This window comes from Felis catus, chromosome D2, assembly GCF_018350175.1.
Source record: "Felis catus isolate Fca126 chromosome D2, F.catus_Fca126_mat1.0, whole genome shotgun sequence".
Classification (NCBI taxonomy): Eukaryota; Metazoa; Chordata; class Mammalia; order Carnivora; family Felidae; genus Felis; species Felis catus.
In genome coordinates, this window is record NC_058378.1 from 78,204,134 (window position 1) to 78,229,798 (window position 25,665).

Consider the following 25,665-nt stretch of genomic DNA (forward strand, 5'->3'; position numbering starts at 1 on the left):
ACCAACTGAGCCCCCCAGGCTTCTCCCCTGGAGAAGGTTTTTTCTAAGCCCGTATTGTATTTATTTAAACTGTTTTCCAGTTTTTAATCCCATTACCTCTGACTTTTTATTTCTTTATGTTTTATTTTGAAGAAAGTAAGAACCATCTGCATGATAAAAGAATGATTTTTCCCTCATTTCACTTTGTCTACTAATTTCTGTTTTCTCGTTTGTCGATTTTTCTGGAATTTTTGCAATACTATTTTTTCTCTTCAAAAATTGAGATTTGGTATTTTCAGGTATTTTTTTCCCTTTATTACATTGGGGTGGGAACTGAGATAGAGATGTTGAGGAGCTAAGCCTATGGGGTTTTTATACAAAGTAATGTGCGTCGATGGCTCAAGATAGAAGGTGTGAAAAGTAGATTAAGTAATATGCACGTGTATACTATTATGCATATATTGGGATTTGTTAGCAGAGGTCTTCAAGAGAAGACCAGTTTACAAGTATGCTTATAAAGGTAGACATTCATAGATAAAGTACTTCATTACCAGGATCACAGCAGAGCTGTTCATTCTCACTGACCAAAAAAAAAAAAAAGAAAAAAAAAATCAGCCCTTGGACGACAAAGATTACATATTGAAAGGGAAACCTTTTTTTTTATTATTATTTATTTAATTAAAACCATATTATTTAATCTGCAGAAGACAAATATTGTTTAAGTATACCTTAAGTGTCCCTGTAAATCAAAACATTTAATAAGTGCTTCAGGGTAGCTCGCAGCTTCAATTCTAGAGTGCTTGTTATTAGGAAGCGTAGCGTGTCTTCGTAAAGTTAAGTGTTAGAGCCCTGGTCTGCCGGCCGGCCGGTAGGGTGTCGCGCTGTAATGTGAATTTGTTGCCAAGCGCTTTTGCCTCTCCGGGCGGTGATGAGGAAAAGGCAGTTGAGATCGCCCACATGCTCCTGTCTTTTCAGTCGTTTGTTGCCTGGTCTTTTCAAAAATGAAGCACTGACTGAGCAAGTGGCCCTGACTGACCAGCTGCTTCCTGAATCTTCCTCGGCTCCTCTTTTAAAATAGAACCTTTTCTGTGCAGCCCTGTTGACTTTCATCTCTGTCCCGAAGTTTCACTTGTACAGTTTGTACTCTGCTTTAGACATGCCTCTTTTTTTCCAGAATTTATTCTTGGAACAAATTCCAGTGTGACTCAGAGCTGTGAATTTGTAGTTGGGATCAGTCAGGAGCCCCAGACTTAGAATTCCTTTTGAAGGTACAAAACAGACGCTACAATTACATGTTCTGACACCGGCACTAGGGTCGTAATAGTCAGGAATAGGCTTCCGAGAGAGCTACGTTATTTGAGGGAATAACAGTAACCAGGTGCCAGTTGCTTCCCTTCTGAAAGGAACCACGTGCTGCGTTTAGCAAAGGGACCCCGCGATCCCAGGGTATTCTGCTGCACACGAGGGCATCCGGTGCCGTTTTGGGTTCCTCATTGCAGATTAATGCCTTTTGGGTTTTTGGACGTTGTTAAATACACAATCTCCCCCTTGCCCACCATCATTTTCTCTTCAGGTTCACAGCTAATTTAGAAATACGCAATCTGGGAAGAATTCAGAGTTTCTGTAGTGTGTTCCGAGGGTATTTTGAAAGTTACGTTATACTACAAAATGTCCTATGTGTTACATAAAACTTAAGGGTTTACTTTCAACTTCTTCACATTTCCTTAGAACAAATGCAAGTTTGTTCAAAGAGAACAGGGAAGTATCATTTGTTTTGAACATCTTACAGTTGGGACCCATGTTCTGTGTTCAATTTGCAGTTCTTTTTCAGTAGCCTTTAAAGTGTAATTTCAGGCCTGAGTGCTAAATGTGTGGGATTACTGGGAGATCGTACTTGTGGGAGTTGGTGCAGCATTTAAGGTTGGTTACAGTCACATATGAAGAAGTCAGTGACTCGTCTCTCTGTTTTGTTAGGTCAGCGATGCAACTAAGCTAAGGCCAAAGGCTGAGTTCTGTTTTGGTAAGTAGCCATATTTTATATGTTAATTGATTTAAGTTTGGCTAACATAATTACATCATAATTGTAAAAGGAAACAGTCCTGGAAAACCACATGACACAAACCTGTGGGTTAATGGATTATTCTGAGGCAAATTCCCTTGAAGCCACCATCCAGGTGAAGAAATAAAACTTCTCGCCTACCCTCGAAGCCTCTTTCCTGTGTCCATCCCGGTCACGGCCGCCTCCCCCAGCCCACATATAGTCCTTATCTAGGCGTTTATAGCGATGACCGCCAGTGAGATTTCAGGTAATTTCTAACTTTCTACCTTGTATTATTCTATATTACATGCATTTATAAATAACGGAAAGGATTTGGTCTTCTGCTCGTGGGTCGCGAGAAGTGTATAGCTTGGGGGTAGAGGTAGTTGAGGGTGTGTGATTCACTTGTTCGGCAAACATTTAGTGAGTGTCTAGTGTGTGCACCCTGTGCTTGGCACTGGGCTGTAAGAGTATTAAGAGGCGGTTGTCGCCCTTAAGAATCTCACAGGCTGCTTGTCTCTCAGACACCGGACCTGGTGAGATCCTTGCATTTCTTACAGTCAGTGCATGACGGAGTATACAATCTATTAAAGAAACACAAAGGAAGAGCTTCAGATCCTTACTGGGGATCCTTACCAGGGGGAGCCACACTGGGTGAAGAGGCACTTGAGTCGGTGGCCAGCTCAACCTTGGTCATCCTCCAGCGTTGGGAAGAGAAGGGGGAGGGATCACAGGACCAGAGACACGTGGGAGAGAAGAGCGAGGTGTGTGCGGACATCTGAAAACTCAGGGAGGCTGGCAGGAATGGTGAGAGACCAAAAAGTAAAAGGCCGGGCAGAAGTCCGGGCGTAACATGTGGACAAGTGGTGTATGTGTATGTATGTGTGGGAACGAGAGGCGAGAAACTAGCATCTAGCAAGCCGACATAGGTGAAGGATGTGCTTTGTATGGATAGGAGAGTTTTGATACAGGCAGATTGGCTCAGTGGCTTCCGAACTACTCTCCTTATCTAAGGGCCCGCATCTGGGTCGTGGCAGTGGGAGAGGGGGGACAGACAACACTGGAAGGAAATGTGCAGGGCCTTGGTGACTGGATGTGTGGGAAGAGAGAGCTATCAGGTAGGTTCGCTTCAAGTAAAGAAATGAGGACCTGAGAGCTGGATTGGGTAAAGTGTTTGATGAGGAGTTTGAAGTGGTGAGGAAACATCCAAATGGAAGTGTTCCGGTGACGGTAATTGAAGATGGATGGAGCTTGAAGATCAAGAATGGAGAAATTTGGAACTTGTGAAAATAGTTGGGTGGTAGTTGAAGCCGGGAGAGTTGATGTGCTCTCAGACTCTGTCAAGGGACACCAGTGATGGAAAGGACAAAATTCAGAGTGGCCAACTGGCATCAAAAAGGACCATTTTACATTAACGTAAAATACTTCTTTTTTTTTTTTTTTTCCAACGTTTATTTATTTTTGGGACAGAGAGAGACAGAGCATGAACGGGGGAGGGGCAGAGAGAGAGAGACACAGAATCGGAAACAGGCTCCAGGCTCTGAGCCATCAGCCCAGAGCCTGACGCGGGGCTCGAACTTACGGACCGCGAGATCGTGACCTGGGTGAAGTCAGACGCTTAACCGACTGCGCCACCCAGGCGCCCCCGTAAAATACTTCTTGAGGTAGAAATGATATCAGCGTTCTTTGTTCTCTTTTTTTTTTAAGGTTTTTTTTTTTTTTTTTTTTTTTTTTTTTAATTTATTTTTGAGACAGAGACAGAGCATGCGCAGGGGAGTGACAGAGAGAGGGAGACACAGAATCCAAAGCAGGCTTCAGGCTCTGAACTGTCAGCACACAGCCCGACGCGGGGCTCAAACTCACGGACTGTGAGATCATGACCTGAGCTGAAGTCGGACGCTTCACTGACTGAGCCACTCAGGCGCCCCGCCCCTGTTCTCTTTTGCTTGAAAAGGGTGGGTTTCTTCTTTAGGCATTGTGTTGGGGATAATATCTGATGGCAGTCATATACATCCAGTAAGCGACTAGGGTGTGGGCAGGATGTAATGCAGCTGTTCAGAGAATCCTCTAGAAGGCTTTTATCACCTCTAAGAAACCAAAAGAAAAATTTATGTGCTTATTACAAATTTATAAACAGGAAAATGCTTCAGAGCCTTGTGAGTGAAAAGCTAATGGGGGCAACAGAGAACTTTGTTTTAGAATGTATAATGCATATTCTCTTGACAAGTCTTTTTAATGTAAAACCTCAAACCTACAGCTTGAAGGAATAGTAGTATATAGTAACATACATAACATTCAGTCATTGGAGTATGTAGAATGGGTGATTGTAGTTGGAGTCAGAGATTAAGGTTGTTTGTTGGTCTGTCAGTAGTTTGTTAGTCCATACTATAGAGGGCATAGAGAAGAGATTCATAAAATGCTTGTCTTCAGAGAGGGCGGCACAGATTCCTGAAATGGAACTACAACTTCCATTCAGAATGGCAACATAAGGATTCTTCCACCTTTATTTCATCTCCCGATTGTTCAAAAACAAGTGAGAGCAAGAAACACTCAAACCATCATTGCAGACGTCTGTAACCCACAGTGTATACAGGTGGGAAGTGGATGGGGGGAATGGAAAATAACTTAGCAGAGTAGAGAAGACGCCAGTGAGGAGCTGGCCTGTCAGTGTCCTGCCCCCACCCCAACTCCAGAGAGACTTAGGTCCTGGGTACCGTCTGGGAGGCAGCGGAGAGGAGGACCCAAAACGGACTACATTTGGATGTCTGTGTCAGGGACAGCCTCCAGTCCCTGCTTCCATGCAGCTTAGTTGGGCAGCTGTCCTTCCACCATCCCAGCAAGAAATGGCATGTGTAGTACCTTTAGAAATAGAATCAGTGAGGGGCGCCTGGCTGGCTCATTTGGAGGAGCATGTGACTCTTGATCTCAGGTTCATGAGCTCCAGCCCCATGATGGGTGTAGAGATTACTTAAATAAATAAAAACTTAAGAAAGAAAGAAAGAAAGAGAGAGAGAGAGAGAGAGAGAGGGAGGGAGGGAGGGAGGGAGGGAGAGGGAGGAAAGAAAGAAAGAAAGAAAGAAAGAAAGAAAGAAAGAAAGAAAGAAAGAAAGAAAGAAAGAAAGAAAGAAAGAAAGAAAGAAAGAATCTGGCTCTGTGTTCGGGAAGAAGGGGAGAGATGAAGCGTGAAACTGAAAATAGGACTAAGTGAAAATATGTGCATGGAATGCACCTCTTTTCCTGTGTCCAGTTCCAGAGCACTGGGCAGCCAGGTGTAGTGGGGTGGGTCTGCATACTCTAGAGAAGAGAGCCATAGGTGCTGACATCTGGGCATTTCTACTAGAAGACTTTGCCATGCAGTGAGGTCCAGCGGTTAGTAACCCTACATATGTTTCAGGGAGCTTCCAGTTAGTTTTTTTAGTGCCTTGCTTTTAAATATGAATAGACAGCCTGGGATTACATGACATTTGAGGAGAGAGCACTATCAAACAGGAAAAGGAACACAAGACAATGCAAAACTCAGAAGAAAAAGTCAAAAAATCTGAAAGAACAAAGACAGACCGATGAGAGGAGAGAAATAAGAAAATTAGTGGTTCCTTTCAGAAAGTCTGCCATCTGATTGAGAGAACGAGAGGATGGAGAAAGAATAGAGGGAACTGAGAAAACTGGCAAATAATGTGAGAAAGTGTCTCACAACCATTTGGTCCCTACCCATACCCGAACTGTAACCAGTTGATCTTAGGTGTCAGATGATTTTTGCTTGCAGTCAAGCTAGTGTTTGTGCTTCAGGCTTTATCTGTTTGATACATTCACTCTGATGGTAAAGATTTGAAATGAAGTAAAGAAGTACTCAAGTGAAAAGATAGTAGAACACAACCTCTGGGATGGAGTCATCATACGCTGCGGAACCCTAGATTCAAAAGCATGGCAACTGGCAGGTTTTGTACACTTTGTTTACATTCGAATATTTTTTCTTTCTTTGTCCCCCCCCCCCCCCGCCCCCACCAACATGGATTGTTAGTATGCACTTCCCAATAATTTGCTTTACATTTTCCACAATGCTTCCTTACTTGGAAGTCTCCAGATGATGATGAAGATGATGTTGTCTATTCTTTCCCAGGTGCTGTGCTACTTCCTTTACATAGATCACCTCCAACTCTTCGAGGAACGGATGGGTTGCATCCATTTCCTTGAGGAAGAAAATGGGGCTCAGATTACCTGGGTTTTGCAGAATGTTATTGCTAGTTAAGTGCATGAGCTGGTCAGGTCTGAGTGATTCCAGGCTCGGATTCCAACCCCCTCCTGCTCCCACCGTATCCTTATGCCTCTTCCTACCATGAAATAATACAGTACATGAGTTTTTATTTGGACTGCAAGGTGTGCTAAGACCCGTTTTAGAGGTATATTTGCCTCTTTTTTCTTTTTTAAAAGAAGTCCTTATATAAATGCTATTCATTCAAAGATAGATGTATTAAGTACTCACTTTGTAGCAGATGTAGTGTAGTACTAAGTGCTTAGATTTTCAGACTCTTCAGCTGGTCTCGGCAGATGCCCAGAACAGCGCTGAGGGGAGAAGCCATTGGGAGGGGGCCCAACCTCAGCCCGAGCTGGAACAAGGTTGTGAAAAGAGTCTTTACCAATTGTTAGAAATTAAAAATAAAAGCCATGTGTTGATATATGTCCTACTGTGCTACTCATCTTAACTTATGCTTATGGCGTGGATCATTTCTCCAGTCTCTAGTAAGATATAAGAGAATTGATTTATAGTGTTTTAAGTTTCTTTAGTTTCCATACTAGTTGTCTGACAGCACTTCACAAGGTACTATCTGACTTCCTTGCTCAGATCCTCATCTCCATTCAGGGAAGCTCTGCCTCAGTGTCTTGGTCTCAGTTCCAATTTCAAGTCCTGTGCGTTTGAGAAATAACTTTTTCCTTTGAGGGTTTTCATTTCCCCCTTTCCTTAGTCATACCCAACTGAGTGGTAGTATGTCGGTTGATACATACATACATACATACATATATACGTATATATATATATATATATATATATATATATACACACACACACACATATATATACGTATATATGTATATATATATGTATATATATTTTAAGTTTATTTATTTTGAGAGTGAGAGAGAGCAAGCAGGAAAGGGGCAGAGAGAGAGAGAGAGAGAGAGAATCCCAAGCGAGCTCCATGCCCAAAGTGGGATCTCTTGAACTGTGACATCGTGACCCGAGCCAGAATCAAGAGTTGGATGCTCAACCAGCTGAGCCCGCCAGGCACCCCTAAAGGTGTTTATTTTTATAATCTTGGGTTGGGGAGATTTTCTGCATCTATGAAAGCTCAAGTCATTACAGGAAGAGGAAAAGATTGACAGGATATTTTTCTCTTTGTTAAAAGATACCATGGACAAATTTGATGAGGCAAATGACAGGCTGAGAAAAGTACTTGAAATAAAACAAATGATTAATATAAAAGCTCTTAGAAGACAATACAACATAAATGGACACTCAGGAGAAATATGGACAAAGAAAATAAAGCTCACAAAACAAATTCTGATGGCCAAGGAACATAGAAACTAATTTGTCTCAATGATCAGATAAATTCAAATTTAAACAAGATATAATTATTCACCATTTAGGAGGTCAGAGATTGCTGTATCTGCCGGGGTCCAGTCGGGAAAACAGTCTGCACTAGGTATTTTGAACCTGGGGTATTTGTTAGGAAGAATTGCTTACCCAAATATTGGAAGGCTGAAAGAGTGCAGAGGGGATGCCGAGGAAACCCAGAAATTAGAAATTGCATGAAGCAGCTACCACCTACACGCTGGAGAGACGAAAGGGGAAGAAGTGGTGTTACCAGAAGCTGGGACTTGGGAGGGTTGGAAGAGGGGCCCTGATGGAGCTAGTGATGGGTGTCTGAGGAGACTGCAGGGCTGGTGTGGGGAGTGGCCGCAGAGCCTGGAGCAGTAGTAGCTAGTGGTATGCTTCTGCAGGGGGAGGGAGGTCAGCAGTAGTGGGAACCTGTAGGAGCGTGGCCTCTCCCAGGCTCCCGTCAATACCTCCCATTAGCAGAACATGGCTCGAGCTGGCAAAGGGTTTCTAGGGAATATTGTTTGCAGACTCCGGCTCCAGTGTCAACAGTCTCGGGGCTGAAGACAAGGTCCCTATCTAGCACAGGTGCTAATAACCAGGACGGGTGCTGAGCACTGGATAAAACAGGCCTTCACTGTTGATAGGAATGTAAATGGGTTCGACCTTATAGGAAGACAAGTTGTCAGTATCTGTAAAAATTTTAAGGGTGAATTCCCTCTGACCCAACAAATTTATCCTATAGAACTGGTAGCCCAAGTATGGAGAGATATTATGTATATGATGTTTCATTGGGATATTTTATATAATTTCAAAAATTGGAAACAGCCTAAATGCTCATCATTAGGGGATTAGCTAAATATATTCTGGTATTTCCATTTAATGAAAAACATAGGCATTAAAAGTAAGAATGTTACCTATGTTACAGAGTGATAAAAGCATTATTTCATATGATCTCACGTTTTGTCAAATCTGAGAGTCACAGTATTGAACGTAGCCTGGTTTTACAGAAGGCAGGTGCAAACATAAATTTAGATGCAACAAGTGCAAAATTTCATGTACTGTTTACTTTTTCTCTCAACAGTTATGAATGCAGGGATGAGGAAATACTTCCTACAAGCTAATGATCAGCAAGACCTAGTAGAATGGGTAAACGTGTTGAACAAAGCTATAAAAATTACAGTAAGTGTTTGTTGTGGTTTTTTTTTTCAACGTTTATTTATTTATTTTTTGGGACAGAGAGAGACAGAGCATGAACGGGGGAGGGGCAGAGAGAGAGGGAGACACAGAATCGGAAACAGGCTCCAGGCTCTGAGCCATCAGCCCAGAGCCTGACGCGGGGCTCGAACTCCCGGACCGCGAGATCGTGACCTGGCTGAAGTCGGACGCTTAACCGACTGCGCCACCCAGGCACCCCAGTTGTGTTTTTAATTTTTAACGTCTGGAGGTCATCTTTACATTTTGAAAATATGCCTGCTGAGTCTCCAGTTTACCAACAGGTTGCATCCTCAAAGTTTATTATTTAAAAGGCCGGTGTTTATAATGGGAATACATTTTCTTGTACCAGGTGATTATCAGCCCTTAAAATCAGCCCGTAAATGCCATTTTAGCCCATTATGTACCTACCACGGCGTACGCTAGTGTGCATTTTACCCACTGCACAAGAATGTTTCTAGGGGAAAATACACATCGAGGATGTTTTCTCTTCCCGAGTAGGATGAGGGGCTTCCTGCCGCCACCCCTGCTACTAGGCGTTGGCCTTCCTGTCTTCCAGGCCCTGACTGGGATCACTGCTGGGTAGGGTAGAATTTGAAGATAGGAGCAGGAAGCGGAGGTGAGGCCATGGAAGTGAGGCATGGGGTTAGGGAGTGGATCTGGAGAGCTGTGGCGGCCAGAGGGTCCTGCCCACGTGGCCCCCTCGGGAGTTTGTCTTCAGGCTCTAAACTTGCCTCACCCACTTTTCCTCCTTGAGTTCGGGCCGGCTACCCTTGCAACTCCGATGTCCCCGGGCTACAGCTTCCTGCTTGCAACCTGGGTTTCTTTTTTTGGTTTTCTGATCCTGAGGGGTTTACCTCAATTATCTGGAAAAGTGATAATCCTCGGGATTAAGTAACTTTTACTGGTTTCATCGCTGGTAAATCGTGGAACCGTTGAGCCAAACCCAGGCTGTTTGACTCTGGAGCTCGACCCTGGAGCACAGGGTCCTGAAAAAAGAGCCCTTTCCCACTCTTTCGTTTGTAAAGCAAAACCCACACTTTTCCGAGAAAGTTTACTACTGATGAGGACAGGCAAGTAGATAGGTTCTGCGCCCTGATTCTAGCTCTCCTTGCTTTTTTTCCTCCTTACACACTTGTAGAGAGACACAGAGAGAGGCTCTGGAAGGAGTTCCTGTGTGAGGTTTGTGTGAGCTCAAGTGTGTTTTACTAAAGTACGGTTGTTTACTGACCCTAAACGACTTACTCTCGAAAAACATATGCTCTGAAAGTCAGCATATGTTGTCACTTGTTAGTTTCCATCTAAAATGAACGATTCCATATTTATATCACAACACAGTAAAGAGTTAATATAACTAAAGCTGTTCTCGGAGTGAAGTCGGGTTTTTTGTCTTGCACCAGAACAGCTTGTTGCCACATGACAGAAAACACCCACGCAGTGCCTCTGATCTGTACATGAAGCAGAAGTTATTTTAGGTACGTGCAGTTTCAGGAAAGCAATTTTTTGAACTGATTCAGAAGTACATGTTCTTAAAAGGTCTTAACTAACAGTTTTTAACTCAGTATATATATTTCTTAGGTGAAATTTTCTTTAGGAAGACAGTATCTAGTAACTTTACCAAATTGGTTCATTTCTTACAATTTGCAGTAATTAGTAGCACTGGGTTCTTAGTGCTTTAAGAGAAAAAGGAGTGAATAGTCTCAGGCTTTTTACCATTTGGGGGGTTCTTGAATTGCTAGACCTAATTTATTAATGGTGTGAAACCATCTTACACAGATGACACCGTTAAACTTATTCAAATGCACGAGAAGCTGATTAGGGTTGGGTGATGTTCCAAAGCATAAAGACTTTTAAATACCAGCGTTTGTGGTTTTACGGTTTTATTTTACACGTTGAAATTCATAGTTTTTAGGCTAAATAAGTTGGTATTCATGCTTTTATAATTCATTTTTTGTAATTCACATTTAGAAAATATGAATACGTAAAAAATCTAGAAATCCTTAGCTTGTCAACAAAGTGAATGTAACTGTATGAAAGTGAATGTAGAATTGAAGAACTGATAGCACTTACTAAACATCAATTTTATATAAACGTTTAACTTACCGGATAGCAATGAAAGAATTTCCCATGCCTACGTAAGATTTATTTAATTTTTTTCTTTAAAGGGCCTTGCCAGTTTTCATATCATGTGCATTTTACACGTGTAAATGTATTCGGGTGTGGAATCTCTAATTTGTCATACATTCCTATGGAAATCGCTGATGAGTAATGCAGATTTCTCTGCAAAATAGAAGTTTATGTTTTAGTGCATGTGTGGTTTACAATTCTATGGAACTGCTCCAAATGACAAGTTGGTCAGCTGTGTAACTTAGTGGTCTGCTGAGTACAATGTGATTATGTAAACTTAAAATTTTTAGAAATTCATAATTAGGGTTTGGAAGCACATGGTTTCAGAATAGGGGGTGGTAGGGAGTAGTGGTAAGGGAATGGTGATTATTTAACTACTTCCTAATTATAGCACCTTGTCATCTTAGTGGACTGTCCTCTGATACCATGGTCTGTGGCTTTTCGAATTTGCCTAACGTCCATGTGAATGTTTATTGGTGGCAGCCGTTTAAAAAAGTTTCCCCTTATTTGAAAAGACGGAGAGCTGGTAGTGGAGGAACCGACCCTGAAGGGAGTATCCATGAATAGGGTTGGGAAAATCAGATTGATTTTAAAGTATACTTTCAACTAACTTTTTATAGGAAGTAATAACAGTACAAATACGGTGGCCTCTGGTCCCTTATCGATGAAGGAATGTCCAGGATGTAATTCCTAAACAGAAACCCACTGTTTTTTAAAATAGTGTCTTTTCCCCACCATAGGTTGTAATTCAGAAATCAATACTAGATTTTAATCTACAAGTAGTGTTTTTGACATTGTGGCCAAAATTCCACTTTTTTTTTTGGACAGCTGGGAGCAAGTAGAGGAAGCTGAATATAGGACTTTGGTCCTAACAAAATGGTAAATTTGCCCAAAGGTACAAGGCTTTCTACTTGGCACTAGTGTTTTTCAGGTCATGGGTAGAGCCCTCAAAAGGCTCCTAATACCCAGGAGTTTGTGTTGGAACGTTTTAGGCTTTCGTCTGCAAGCCCTGTCGTTTTTGTCCATTTTGTTTATCTCTTCGTTCTCTGACTGCCTTTTCTTTTTCTACTGTTAGGACCACAGGCAAACACCTCCTAAAGATACATGCAGATTTCTCACAGAATACAGCTCCAATAAAGAAGGGTAGAAAGCAAGAGAGAGCAGGGAAAAGTCAGGGGCAAGGAAACCAATCATGTTCAGTGTCTTTGACACTTGCTGTCCGCCGATCAGTTTTCTGATTCTCATTAAATAGTTGGCTGATTTTTTTTTTCTGTTCCTGAAAGTATGTTTATTTTAATGGCTGAATTTAGACTTTCATTCAAAGTTTTTAAGACCATTACTGTATTCATGGGTATTTTGCTTGTACTTTTCTTATTCTTGGGGAATGTTTACAGCTTAGATTATTTTTTTATTGATAAAATGTTAATATTAGTTTCAGGTGTATAACATATCGATTTGAAAATTCTACACATTGCACAGTTCTCACCACACAATTTAGATAAGTTTTATTGTAAAGTGCAATTCTAAGTTAATTATTGAACTCTAACATTAGAATTATGCCACACTTAGTATTTTATTTTATTATAAGGACACATTAGAAGCAGTGAGCTTAACAGCAGAGAGAAGGATTTTTAATATACTATCATTTCTGGAAGAAAAGTGGAAAAAGTATAAATATCACTGTATTTTTGGGGGGGTATAAAAGATTTTTCTTAGGAAATGCCCATGTATGACTGACTAAACTGTAAACTTCTTAAAAGAAGGACTGACTTCATATGGGTCACCTCTTCGTACATTTCAGCTAACACAGATGAACAGATAATTTTCTCTCTGGCTTAAAATTCTCTCAATGCTGTGTTTCTGTTCTTAATGGGGTAACTTGGCCCCGTTTTCTTGGTCATATTTCAAATACATGATGCTGTTCATTCAGAACATCGTGGGCTTCCTCGGCCGACTGTTTCTGGGTAGAGTGTCCTCAGTCGTAGTCCTTTCACCGCCCTGTCCTCGTGTGGATCTTGTCAGGTAAAATTCTAGCTAGTACCTGTTGCCTTTAAAAAGCTCTCCAAAAAGTGTAGCCTCTTAGAAGATTTCAGGGGGCATTCCTTAGCAGGATTCATTTGCCTTCCTTTCCTGTTTGCCTGCATTGTAGTGTAAATATGGGTGAGAGGGCCTGAAAGCCTGGAGAAAAAGCCTTGCGGGGAAGCATCTCCAGGGGAGAGAGGGAGGGAAAGGTGGAGAGGAGTCGCAGAAAGTCACCTGAGAGACAACTTATATATATTCGTAAATTATGTGGATTGGGATCTACTACAGCCCGGCGTAGACACACATAGACTGCATTTGCCTGGTATTTCATAAAGCCTTGTCTGAAGACACCACTGTCTACCTGCTTTTCCCCAGACCTGGTGGGAGAGAGACCTGGTGGGTGGCAGCAGTGTTTCTCAGGGTGGTTTCTGCAGCAACTACCTCAAAAACCACTGGTGTTTCTGCTGACCGTGTGGCCTTGTGCACAACACTGTGGCTCGAGCAAGTCAGAATTTCTGGGAGGTGCAACCTGGGAATCTGAAGCTTTTAATAATGTTCCTGGCTGATGCTTCATGAGTGTTAAAGCTTGAGAAACCACACTGCTTCGGAATCCTATTAATAAATGGTTTGGGTCTTTGACTGCAACGTGAATGGTGTCCCCTGGAGCCGTGCCAGTTCCCCGTTAACATGGATTAACTGTGAGGCAAGCAAGTTACTTGATTTTAAATGTTTTTACACCACCACTATGGTGCTGGTTAGAAGTACTTGTCACAATGTTTCTGAAACACTGCAGGATCCTCACATGCCCTTTAAAATCATTGGAGAGAGATTAACTGTCATGCTCAACATTACATCAGTGCCGAGCATATTTTATTACATTTTTTATCTACGGTCAGAAGAAATCTGCAATCCAAAGGCAGACTACATGCAGCAGTCTGTTGGCAGAAATATCGCACCTTGTTTCCTGAGTGGGCCGGATCAGAAAAGCTAAAATGTATGTTAAACGTTTGTGATCCCTTCGATTCTCTGATTCCACCTCAGTGACATTTGTGAGTGATTTATCGTTGATACCAGTGTTGGAATACCTTCTCAAAATTTCCAATAAGCTTTAAGTTATTTTGAACATTTTAATTTTTAATTTGTGTTGAGTATCTTAATCTTTTTTTCCTGATGATTTTGGATTCATCCACTGAGTCCGTCTCTCAACATTTAGTGAACACCGTGTTTTCAGTAGTAGACTCTGTCCTGGCACCAGTAATGATGAATTTGCCACGGTCTTTGTCCTCGGGTGCTACCAGAATCATGGGCAGCGGCAGAGGATGGGGAGCGAGAACGGCATGGAGCTGTGCTCTGGTGTCAGGTGCTCTAATGGGGGACATAGAATAGTGGTTGAGTGTAGGGGGAGAGTTACACAGACTTCGGTAGAACGTAGTACAATCAGGACCTAAACCTATGTTTCTTCACACCTCTGAGCCTCCGTTTTCTCACTGCTACCACGGAGGTACAGGCCCTAAGCATAGGGTTCATCAGAGGATGAAGTAGAAAAATGTATGAAATAGTACCTGCCCAAGTAAACACTCAGGAAATGATGGCTGTATTATAAAGTATTACTGTAACAGAACAGTGTGAGAACTTAAAGGGCACATACCTATTATACATAATTTTTATAAATGTCAGTTATATATAAATGGACAATTAGTTGGATATTCTGTGATGAAAGAGGGTCCCCTATAAAATGCTGGTTGCAAAATGATTCATTTACATATTATTTTAGGTACCAAAGCAGTCAGACTCACAGCCTCATTCTGATAACCTAAGTCGCCAGAGTGAATGTGGCAAGAAGCAAGTGTCTTACAGAACTGACATTGTTGGGGGCGTGCCCATCATTACCCCAACTCAGGTAATACATCAGTTATTCTGTTGTGTGGTGGTTTACCTACTGCGTAGTAATTTTTATGTTGTTATAAAATAGAACATCTTTACTGAATAAATATAGTAATCAGTTAATTAAAAATGCTTCGTATCTGTTTATTTCAAAAGTATGTGTTTATTAAAATATTTGGCAACCACAGACCACACTTCACACTTTTCATGTTTTCTCTGAGCCTTTCTTCTTTTTTTTTAATTTTGTAATGTGTTTATTTTTGAAAGAGAGAGAGAGAGAGAGAGAGAGAGAGCGCGCGCGTGCACCAGCAGGGGAGGGGCAGAGAGAGAGGGAGACACAGAATCCGAAGCAGGCTCCAGGCTCTGAGCTGTCAGCACAGAGCCCGACATGGGGCTCAAACCCACAAACTGTGAGATCGTGACCTGAGCTGAAGTCAGATGCTTAACCAACTGAGCCACCCAGGCGCCCCTCTCTGAGCCTTTCTTCTGTATACGTTTGTCCCAAGAAATGGAGACCCTCTGTAAATAACTTTTTTCACTCACATCTCAAACATTTTCCAAGTCACTAAAAGTTATTCTACATCAATTTAAATGACTGGGTAGTGATTTTGACTTGAATTTAGCATAGTTTACAAATGGTCTGTTGTTGGACAGAGTTCCTTTTCCTTTTGTGAACAATATGAGTAGGAAAAACCCACTCTTCCTCTCACATGACTGCCATACTCACAATGCTGCTGACATCAGAGGTGTGGGGATCCCCCACACCAAGCAGTTCTGTGACACTGGCTGGGTGTCCTGCAGTTTAACTCAATTCTGACAGTCAGCCTGGATCCCACAGGTTAAGGGCTCCGTCCTCCAAGACTGCTCCCACCCCAATCCTTTCAGATGTCGGTGGAAAGTCCAGGTTGTTACCTCTGCTTCTGACCGATGGGCTGTAAATTGAAGGTTTCCTTGACCTTGTCCCCAGATTTGATTAATTTGCTAGAGCTGTTCACAGAACAGAAGCAGTTTATTTACTGTTTACCTGTTTATCATAAAAGGATATGATGAAGAATGCAGACGAACACCCTGATGGAAGAGATGGGAAGGGCATGAAGCTTCTGGGACTCTCTCAGCACCTCCACATGTTCAGCAACCCAGAAGCTCTGTGAACTCTCAACTTTTGGGATTTTTTTTTTAAGTTTATTTATTTTGAGAGATGGAGACAGAGCACATGTGAACGGAGTTGTGGCAGAGAGAGAGAAGGAGAGAGAGAGAGTCCCAACAGGCTCTGCATTATAGTGGGACACTTAACCTACTGAGCCACCCAGGTGCCCTTCTGGCTGCTTTCATTTTGTACAGAATTAAGATTTTGTTGTGTTTTAGTTTTAGTGTAGATTATTCAGTAGGTTGTAAGATTGCATAGCAGCTGCCGTATTAAAAAGATCCCAAAGAATTTCTTTTTTACTGTATCATTTTGTAATGTAGCTTTTTAAAGAAGTATTTACTCATTATAAAAGCATTTAATTGCTATATATTTGTCAAGAAAATGACAAATCTCATTTGGTTGATTAATTTATTCAGTATTGGGTTAGTGGCAGTTAAGTGCTGGGATTACAAAGTTTAAGTACATAATTAGTGCTGTTGACCTGTCTAAATGTATAACAGGTTGAAAATTCCTCAAGACTCGAGTGTTCGTTTTTCTCTTGAAAATTAGGAGTTCTTGAAAAAAAATACACATTTGGTTGATTAGTGGGATTCTAGATTATAACATGTTGCATGTAAGCCAGTGCTTTGGGGAGCATGAAAACATGAGTATAGTTAGATCTTTTTTAAAAAGCCTGGACTTGGCGTGTGAAAAAACAAAGAACAAAACCCTGCAGAATTTTTAGATTCTAAGAGCAAGGAGAAAACCGTCTGGAGCAAAAGAATTTTTAGACTTGCCATCAAAAGCACAGCCCATAATGGGGCGCCTGGGTGGCTCAGTTGGTTAAGCTACCGACTTCGGCTCAGGTCATGATCTCACAGTTTGTGAGTTCGAGCCCCGCGTCAGGCTCTGTGCTGACAGCTCGGAGCCTGGAGCCCACTTCAGATTCTGTGTCTCCCCCTCTCTCTACCCCTCCCCTGCTCACACTCTGTGTCTCTCTGTCTCTCAATAATAAATAAACGTTAAAAAAATTTAAAAAAAGCACAGTCCATAAAAGGATACATTGATCCTCATCGAAATTGTAAATGTTTGCTCTGTGAAAAACCCTGTTAAGAGGATGAAAGGGAAAGCCGCACACGGGGAGGAGGTATCTGCAAACCACGTATCCAACAAAGACTTGTATCCAGAACATACAGAGAAAGAATTGGGGCGCCTGGGTGGCTCAGCTGGTTAAGCATCTGACTTTGGCTCAGGTCTCGATCTCACGGTCTGGGAGTTCAAGCCCTGCATCGGGCTCTGTGTGGACAGCTCAGAGCCTGAGGCCTACTTCAGATTCTGTGTCTCCCTCTCTCTCTGCCCCTCCCCTACTCATGCTCTCTTTCTCTCAAAAATACATAAACATTAAAAAAAAAAAAAGAAAGAACTATCAGAACTCAGCAGTTAAAAAATAATCCAATTAGAAAAGGGGCAGAATTCACGAACAGAGATTTCACCAAAAGATGAAAGATACACACGTGGCAAAGGAGCACTAGAAGGGCTGCTCGCCGATATTCGTAAGAAAGGCCAAGACCGCAGTGAGTATCCCCCGCACACCTATCAGAATGACTCCGATAATTAATAACACACTTGTTGGCAAGGCCGAGGAGAAACTGCCTCGCTCGTACGTTGCTGGTGGGAATGCAAAACAGTACGGCCCCTCTGAAGACCGGTACGGAAGTGTTTTGTTAAAGTGCACTTGTGATTACTCTCCAGCCCGGCACGTGCACTCCTGGGCTTTGCTCCTAGAGAGATGGAGACTTAACGTTTACACCGGTCTGTATGGGAATGTTCGTGGCAGGTTTATTCCCAATGGCCCCCAACTGGGAACGACTCAGCAATGCCCTTTAACAGGTGAAGAGTTAAACAGCCGATGGTACGTCCAGACCATGAGCGCTACTCAGGGACAGGCTAGTGATAGGGGAGCAGCCTGCGTGAGCCTGCAGGGAATTATGCCGAGTGAAAAAAAACTGATCTCCAAAGGTCACCTACTGTAGGATCCATTTCCATTACATTGTCTAAAGGCCAAAATAATAAAGACGGAGAACCAGGTTAGGGTTGCCAAGGGATTGGGCACAGCGATTCTAAAGGGGTCGCCCAACCGAGCCTCATAATGATGCTGTATGTGGTTGTGGAGGTGGTTTTACACAAAGCTGCGTGTGACAGAAATGCACAGAATGATCCATACACGAAGACATACGAATGTGTGTAAAACTGATGACATCTGAACAAGGCTTGTGTGTAAAACTGATGACATCTGAATAAGGCTTGTAGGATGTGCCAGCGTCAGTTTTGAAATGTACTCTAGTTACCATAGTTACACAGTTTCCCTGTTGGGGGAACCGGTTGAAGGGTACATAGGAAGGATTTCCTGTATTTTTTTTTTTTTTACAGCTTCCTGTATATTATTATAATGACTTCAAAATAAGAAGTTAATCCCCTCCACCCTCTACCCACCCCCCACAAGAGAAATAGAAATGTGTGGTTTTATCAGTGATGTGACTTTATGATTAAGTATCTCAAATTATTTAGAAAACTTCACTTCAAAATCTGTGTTCCTAACTGAACTAAGGTTAGAATTTAAGGTTTTCTGTTGGAATTACAACATGAAATACAACTGTGCTTTGAAGCTAAACAAGCAAGGAAAGAATTTATTTGTTTCATTTCAGAAAGAAGAAGTGAACGAATGTGGTGAAAGTATCGACAGAAATAATTTGAAACGGTCACAGAGCCATCTTCCCTACTTTGCTCCTAAGCCACCTCCAGACAGCGCAGTCATCAAAGCTGGGTATTGTGTGAAGCAGGGAGCAGTGGTGAGTACCTTACGAGAGTATGTGTAATAATGAAAAAATGAGTCTCTGTTAGCAAACTCTCAGCACACGAATCATTTGCTTTGTTTTTCGAGAGACCCAAAGGGAGCCATGAAGGTGCTGAGGAGTCAGGAGGTAGAATAGGGGTGATTCTGTGTTATTTTCTTGGTCTGTGGGTGGCTGGGTAAGTTAGTGCTGATTACCACTGACCTTCAATTTTAGATGAAGTTTCCTAACACTTTAAATTTATTCCAGAAGGCTTTCCTATTGATTTTTCTCTCCCTTGGGAGTGGGTCAGAGAAAGAGAAGTCTAGCAGGGAGATATCAGGAAAAGAGGGGGCAAGGGAGTGGGGTATGGAAGGCCTGCTTACTCCATTTGGTGTTGGGCTGACCTCAGTCGAATTCTCTGTGACCTTGGGCTTCTCATTTACCCTCTCAGGCTCTCTGTTCCTTTTTAAGGAAAATTAGATTATAAAACCTACCATTTGGAGATACTTTGAAAGATGCAAATTAAGAGAGTATCTTAGCAGCACCTGGTCCTTCCTAAGAGCTGTTAAGGGTTAGCTGGGTATTTCTCATCCAGCCAGACCCACAGTGGGAAATTGTAGGAAGGGCAAGTACATTTACCAGTGTTTCCAAGGTTCCAGAGTACCTTTCTTTTTTCTTTTCTTTTCTTTTTTTTTTTTTTTGAGAAAGAGAGAAACAGAGTGTGAGTGGGGGAGGGGCAGAGAGAGGGGGAGACACAGGATCCCAAGCAAGCTCCAGGCTCTGAGCTGTGAGCACAGAGCCCGACGCGGGGCTCGAACTCAGGAACGGTGAGATCACGACCTGAGTCCAAGTCAGACGCTCAACTGACTGAGCCACCCAGGCGCCCCCAGAGTACCTTTCTAAAATTTGTCATTCTTTACGTGGACCAAATCGTTAGCATTTTGTGAGAAGATAAACTTTGAAGTTTGAAAATAAAAGTAAAAAAGTTTCTGTGAGTAAGGAAATACTTAAAACTCTGCCGGCAGTTCTGTTTGACTTCACGTCCCTTTCTGGCAACGCTAATTAGCGTAGGTCAGCTGTGGACAAGTTCTTTTATCTCTAAGCTCCTGACCTTGAAGTGGAGGGAAGTGAAGGGGGGGGGGGGCGAGACTCACCCCTTGTAGCAGGTCTGCAAGGAACCTCAGAAGTTCCTCAGGCTGTGGCTCACTTGTGCTAATGAGGGCTTTTAGGGAGGGAGGCCTTTCTTCCCTTCTGTTTCATTCCCAAGTCTAAAATAGCAACCCTTGGAGATACTGAAGTGCTTTCACAAAAACTGTATTTCAGTGACAAAACAAATATTTGTACAAAGTGGGTTCATTTTATTAAATATTTGTTGCTTTACTACTAAGCACAAAGTACCTGCAGAAAGATTCTTGCATTTTACAGATTTTACAGAACTTAATGTGGTTTAATAACATTTCCTGTGCTTGCTCTTGAACTCTTGATGACATTTACTTTGTGGGGTTGGGGGATGGGGAAGTGCTTTTTTTTTTTTTTTCTTTCCTAACTTTTAGAGCATTAAAAATAATGAAACCATATTCTGAAATTGTATGATACAACAAACTGAAGACTGGCCACCAAAGTTGAATTAGGAGTTTAAGGCCTGAGCAGTGGAAGAGATGATGTTTCATGTATTTCCTCACTAAGGGAGGGTAATGAGGTTTTTTAGGGCTTGACATTTCTGATTATGGGTTCATATCAGAACATGTAAGTGGCTATTAACATTTGACATTCTTAGAAACAGAAGTCTTATGTCTGTGTTCATCTCTGGTAGATGAAAAACTGGAAGAGAAGATATTTTCAATTGGATGAAAACACAATAGGCTACTTCAAATCTGAACTGGTATGTTGCTGTGTCATAAATGTTGCTTTAAAATGTTTGAGAAGTATTATTCTGGTGATTGTGTGTGTGTGTGTGTAGTTTCTTGTCCTGTTTTCTATTTCTAAAATAATTCTGGTTTTGAGAAGTATATACAATTCAGTTTATTTGGTTGTGATGTCTTAATGGTAATTTTGTAAATATATCTTAAATAAAAAGATCATACCTTCAAAGGCGTTCCACCTTGAAAGAATTAAAAACATCAGAATTCCTTCACCTACCGATGTCCTCTGAAGGGCAGCTGGAGGAGATTGTAGGAAGAATTAAATCTCTAAAAGTCAACATTTTAACTCTGCATTTCTACCTTCTTTTCTCTGCCCTCTCTTGATAAATTTTTTTTTTTCCTATTGCAGATTGACTTTTCAAGTTTTTTCGTATAAGACCTTTTTGTCTTGTGGGGTGGAATCAAGATTGAAATTCCCTCTTTCACTTGTTCGCGTAACATCCTTATTTAAAATATTCTTGTCACATAACCTGAGTTCTGCCGCTGATTGCTGGATAATTTGAATGCTTTTTTATTCCTTACATGTCTGTCCTACCTCCTTTTGTTTTATGGGACCTTTGAGTGGGGATCATATTCTTTATTTGAATGAAGACACCAGAACAGCACTATCTGGTAGAACTTTCTACACTGATGGAAATGGTCCATATCTTCACTGACCAGGTTTACTGGCTACATGTGCCTGTTGAATGCTGGAAATATGGCTAGTATGACTGGGGAACCTGCCTGTATTTCATTTTGAAATTAAAACTGATTATTCTTTAGTATTTTTTAATTTAAATAGTTGTACATAGCTATTGGTACTATACTGGACAGCAGAGTACTTAGAGAACAGGAAAGGACTATTTTGCGATTCATCTCAGGTGTCTGTTCTTCTGGGAAGCTTTTGAACTCTGCCTTCTCCTTACACACCACGGTTCCTGAAGTCCACTTCTATCATGATACTTCCGGCTGCGTTTTGTCATTGTATGCATACTTGTCTTTAGCAGTTGACTCTATGAGCTTCTTGAGGGCAAAGATCTCTTTTATACCCTTTTATGAACACAGCCCCTGACACTTGGTAGATAATCAAGAAGTCTTTTTGAATGAAGGAAAAAATGGCATAGCACAGCAAGAATAGCCATTTTAGCACAGGGACCTTTCTCAGACGTCCAATTCGAAGAGCCTCAACGGGAAGTAGTAGTTACGTGGCTCAAAAAGTATCAGACGTGGTGTCTCAGAAGGCTGCACGTTTGCTTGGTTAGTAGGTTGATTCATTGCTTTAATTAATGATCGTACTCTTGGGGAGAGTCATTAATGCAACAGACATTCATTGAGCCCTCCGTGGCTCTGGCACGCTGTTCCGGGAACTGGGAATAGAGAGAACAGCAGCGATGTTCTGGCCTTTTTCAGGAGTTCAGTTGTGCCAGAGAAATTGACATGCCCCCCTGTCACCCACAGTAATTATGAGACAAGAACTATTACGGAAATACTTGCTAAATTTTGAAAACCTGCATGTAGACGTTATGCTATAAAATTTGAGATGAGAGAATACTGAACTAACAAAGGAAGCAGGGAGATTATGCCATGTGTATTTAGGAATGTGTTAAGCACTTTGAACACTCAGATACAGCTGGAAACTTTAAACATATTATAATTACTTACCTTTATCAATAACTCCAGGGGTACATTCCCCCCACATGTAACATTTCTGAACGGCTGTCTTAGCCGCGGGGGAGGGGCAGTCAGGCAGCAGCTGTGGGGTAGTTGTCTTTGCTTCGTGCGCACAGCACCTCTGGGTAAGATCGGAAAACACCGGCGCCAAAACCCGCAGAAGAGGGTGCTGGCAGCTTGCAAGAGAATCTCAGGGACACGGTAGAACGTTCTTAAGAAATGCTTCATCCCCTTCACTCTTTTTGACACAGAGAATGGTATGGAGTGAAAAACATTGAAATTGATGGCTCTGAGTCAAAAAGTGATTCAGAAGAGGTGGAATCCGAATGTGAAGTTTTAAAAAAACCTTAGTCACTTTACTTTTGCCTAGGTACCTATATATGCTCAAGAACGATAAATGATAGAAGTTGATGTTTAGAGTACAAACGGGCTCTTTTATGAAACATTTTGATCATTAGAAGTTTAAACATACAGTAGATAGAATAGTATCCTGAACCCCTCTTATCAACACATGGCTGGTTTTCTTAGGTACCACCACCCACTTCCCCTTTGTATTTTGAAGTAAGTCCTAGCCATATTATTTCATCTGTAATTACTTTAGTTTGTTTTTCTAAGAGATAAGGAGTTAAAAACTTTTTCAGTAGGTATGAAGGATTTAAGTGTATACCTGAAAACCTGGAGAAAGTATTTGTAATATGTATCAAGGATAAAACATTGATATCCCTAAAGAACGTTAAAAATTGAGGGATTCTTCCTTACCCTCTGCCCTCTTTCCTCCCAAACAATTAAGACCTAAAATTTTTAGGTGAGGCAGATCAGTGTAGGCGTTCATGTGGTGGGACAGGGGCGCAAGGAGCTACAGTAGCCTGGGTGTGGGCAAGGAACCCAAGAAGGACGAGGAGACTGTCCTCTTGGAGGATTAGCCCAACATGGAGTAGGGGGAAGAGGGTATTCAGATTGGGAAGAGGGTGGTGGCAGAGACGGGAGGATGTTTACATATACACTTGATAAAATAAGTAAATATGTTAGGGATCATAGAAGCCTAGTTTCTTACTGTCCAAAAAGGGAGTAACAAATAAGGAAAAGGAGAAGACTTTTTGTATTAGGTTGGAATTCAATGTATCGATGTGAGCACTTAACATATACAGGTAGATGTAGAATTAAACAGAGCTGTAAACGTATTCATGGGTTTACATATATATGCATATAATATACTTCCTAGCTCCATGCAACTGGAAAAAAACCCCACCATTTTCCGTGGAAAGAAACCTGGGCTCTTGGAGAAATGGCAAGACTCCAAAGCTGAAACAGTAGAAATAAATAAAAAATAAGCCTGGAATGTCTCGTATCGGAAAACAAAGTGCTCACAGAATGCTAAGGACATGACGGAAGGACCCAGAATCCAACTTGAAAACAGCCGCCCTTGCCAAATTTGGGGGATTATTTTAGGCATCAAAATAAGTAATGATGGTAACAGATTATTGCCCTTTGAATAAAGTGGAAATCCATGAACCCACACGAGAGAAATGGGTGGATGCATGAGTATACACATGTGTGTGTGATGAGGAACCAGAGGGCACATAGTTTCAATGTCCCCATCCGCAAAATGCACATGAAGTACAAAAAGGGAAATGGTAATTTTATAGCGATAAAGATACCACTGGTAGATACCACTCTAAACAGGTGACCAGATGATTAAAGTGGACTTCGTCAGTGATGAGATGAATTAAAATTACTCACCGTCTGACAGGATAGCTCGAGAAGGTTGCTGCCTCATTTCTGTGATGTTCCTGCCAAAGATGCCTGACCTGAATCTAATCCTGATGAAGGATCAGACACACCCAAGTCAGGGACTTTCTCCAGAATGACTGCCTTGGAGCCTTCAGGAGAGTCAAGACTGTGGGAGTTAGGGACAGAATGACTGAAGGAAAGAAAGATATGACAAGTACATGCAGTCAGCGATTCTGAACTGAATTATTTTGCTTTAATAAAAGACACTTGGGGGACCCCTTCCTGATTTTGATGGTTGTGTTGTGATAACATAAAAGGATGTCTTTGCAGGAAATACACACTAAAGGGCCTTGGGGGCCAGGTCAGCAACTCACTCTGAAATGGTTCCGGAGAGTCAGGTCTTTGTGCTATGTTTTCAACCTTTGTCTAAGTTTGTGGTTGGTTCAAAGTTTACAGAGAGAGAAAACCAAGGGGGAAGTATCCAGTAGAAAAATGAGGAAAAGACATGAATAGACAGTTCCTTTATAAAGATATTAAAATGGTCTTTAAACATATAAAAGATATTCAGTATCACTCGTAATTAGAGGAGCACACATTAAAACCTCACAGGAGTATTACTTCTCATGTATCGTGAGAAAGCCATGGCGGAGTGAAGAGATGAGTGGTCTTCTTCCCCCAAAAGCAAGTATAAACGCTATTCTTCAACAGGAACCGGGAACATTGGAGAGATGGCTGATGTCAGAGGTGGGACAGGCACAGGAAGAGCTGGGCCCGGAAGATCCAGTTGTGACAGAAGATAAGGAAGTGGCTCAGCGAATGATGGGGACGTGACAGAAGGACCCAACCAGCTTGAAGGGGCTCCCAGTACCCAAAACTCATACAGTTTGAGCACCAGAGTAAAAAATGATAGTAATGGATTACAGCCCAGGGAATAAAACAAGCCAAATAAGTGAACGGAGAAAGAAAAGCATTTCCGTAGAGTAAAATTCCAACTAATACGTGAATTGATGGGGCTGGAGACAAATCACCAGTTGGCAGCTACTACAGTAATGATGGTTTCGGGCAAGAATTTTCGAAGCTTGGTAAAATTAGTGGGCAAAACGATGGGAAAAGTGGGTATTCCGTAGGCTTTGGGTGTCTCCCCACAAGATGTTTAATAATGGCAAGGGAGAAAAGGGTAACTTTCTAGTGACTGCAAACACGGCCTTACGAGATGAGGTGTAACACCCTAGTAATGGGACACACCCCTCTCACGCGCTCCCTGAGAATGATGCCCCGAGAAGAACGAAGTGCATCTGTAGTTTCCCTGCCAAACTGCATAGCCTGAATCCAAGCATGGTTAACATCATACAGAGCCAAATTAAGGGACGTTCTACAAAACAACTGGCCTGGACTCTTGAAAACTCTAAAAGTTGTGGAGGGGGGCGGGGGGAGGCCTGCAGAACTATTCCACAATAAAGGACACAAAGAGATAGGACCACTAAATACAAGGTCTGATTCCAGATTGAACTCTGGAGCAGCAAATCTATAGTTTTCCCTTTTAT

The 25,665-nt window shown here is 41.9% G+C and overlaps 1 protein-coding gene across 8 annotated transcripts in view; it reads left to right on the forward strand.

Annotated features, from left to right (window-relative positions):
* The window catches only part of PLEKHA1 (pleckstrin homology domain containing A1), a 57,576-nt gene that overhangs the window by 23,015 nt on the left and 8,896 nt on the right, over positions 1-25,665 (forward strand). For 7 of the 8 annotated variants that reach the window (XM_023241035.2, XM_023241036.2, XM_023241034.2 and 4 more), the window contains exons 4-8: positions 1,954-1,999; positions 8,695-8,792; positions 14,749-14,874; positions 18,690-18,833; positions 20,632-20,700. In XM_023241035.2, coding sequence (XP_023096803.1) covers positions 1,954-1,999; positions 8,695-8,792; positions 14,749-14,874; positions 18,690-18,833; positions 20,632-20,700 — 483 coding nt within the window. The remainder of the gene's footprint in view (positions 1-1,953; positions 2,000-8,694; positions 8,793-14,748; positions 14,875-18,689; positions 18,834-20,631; positions 20,701-25,665) is intronic. The other variant, XM_045040779.1, reaches the window with a different exon arrangement.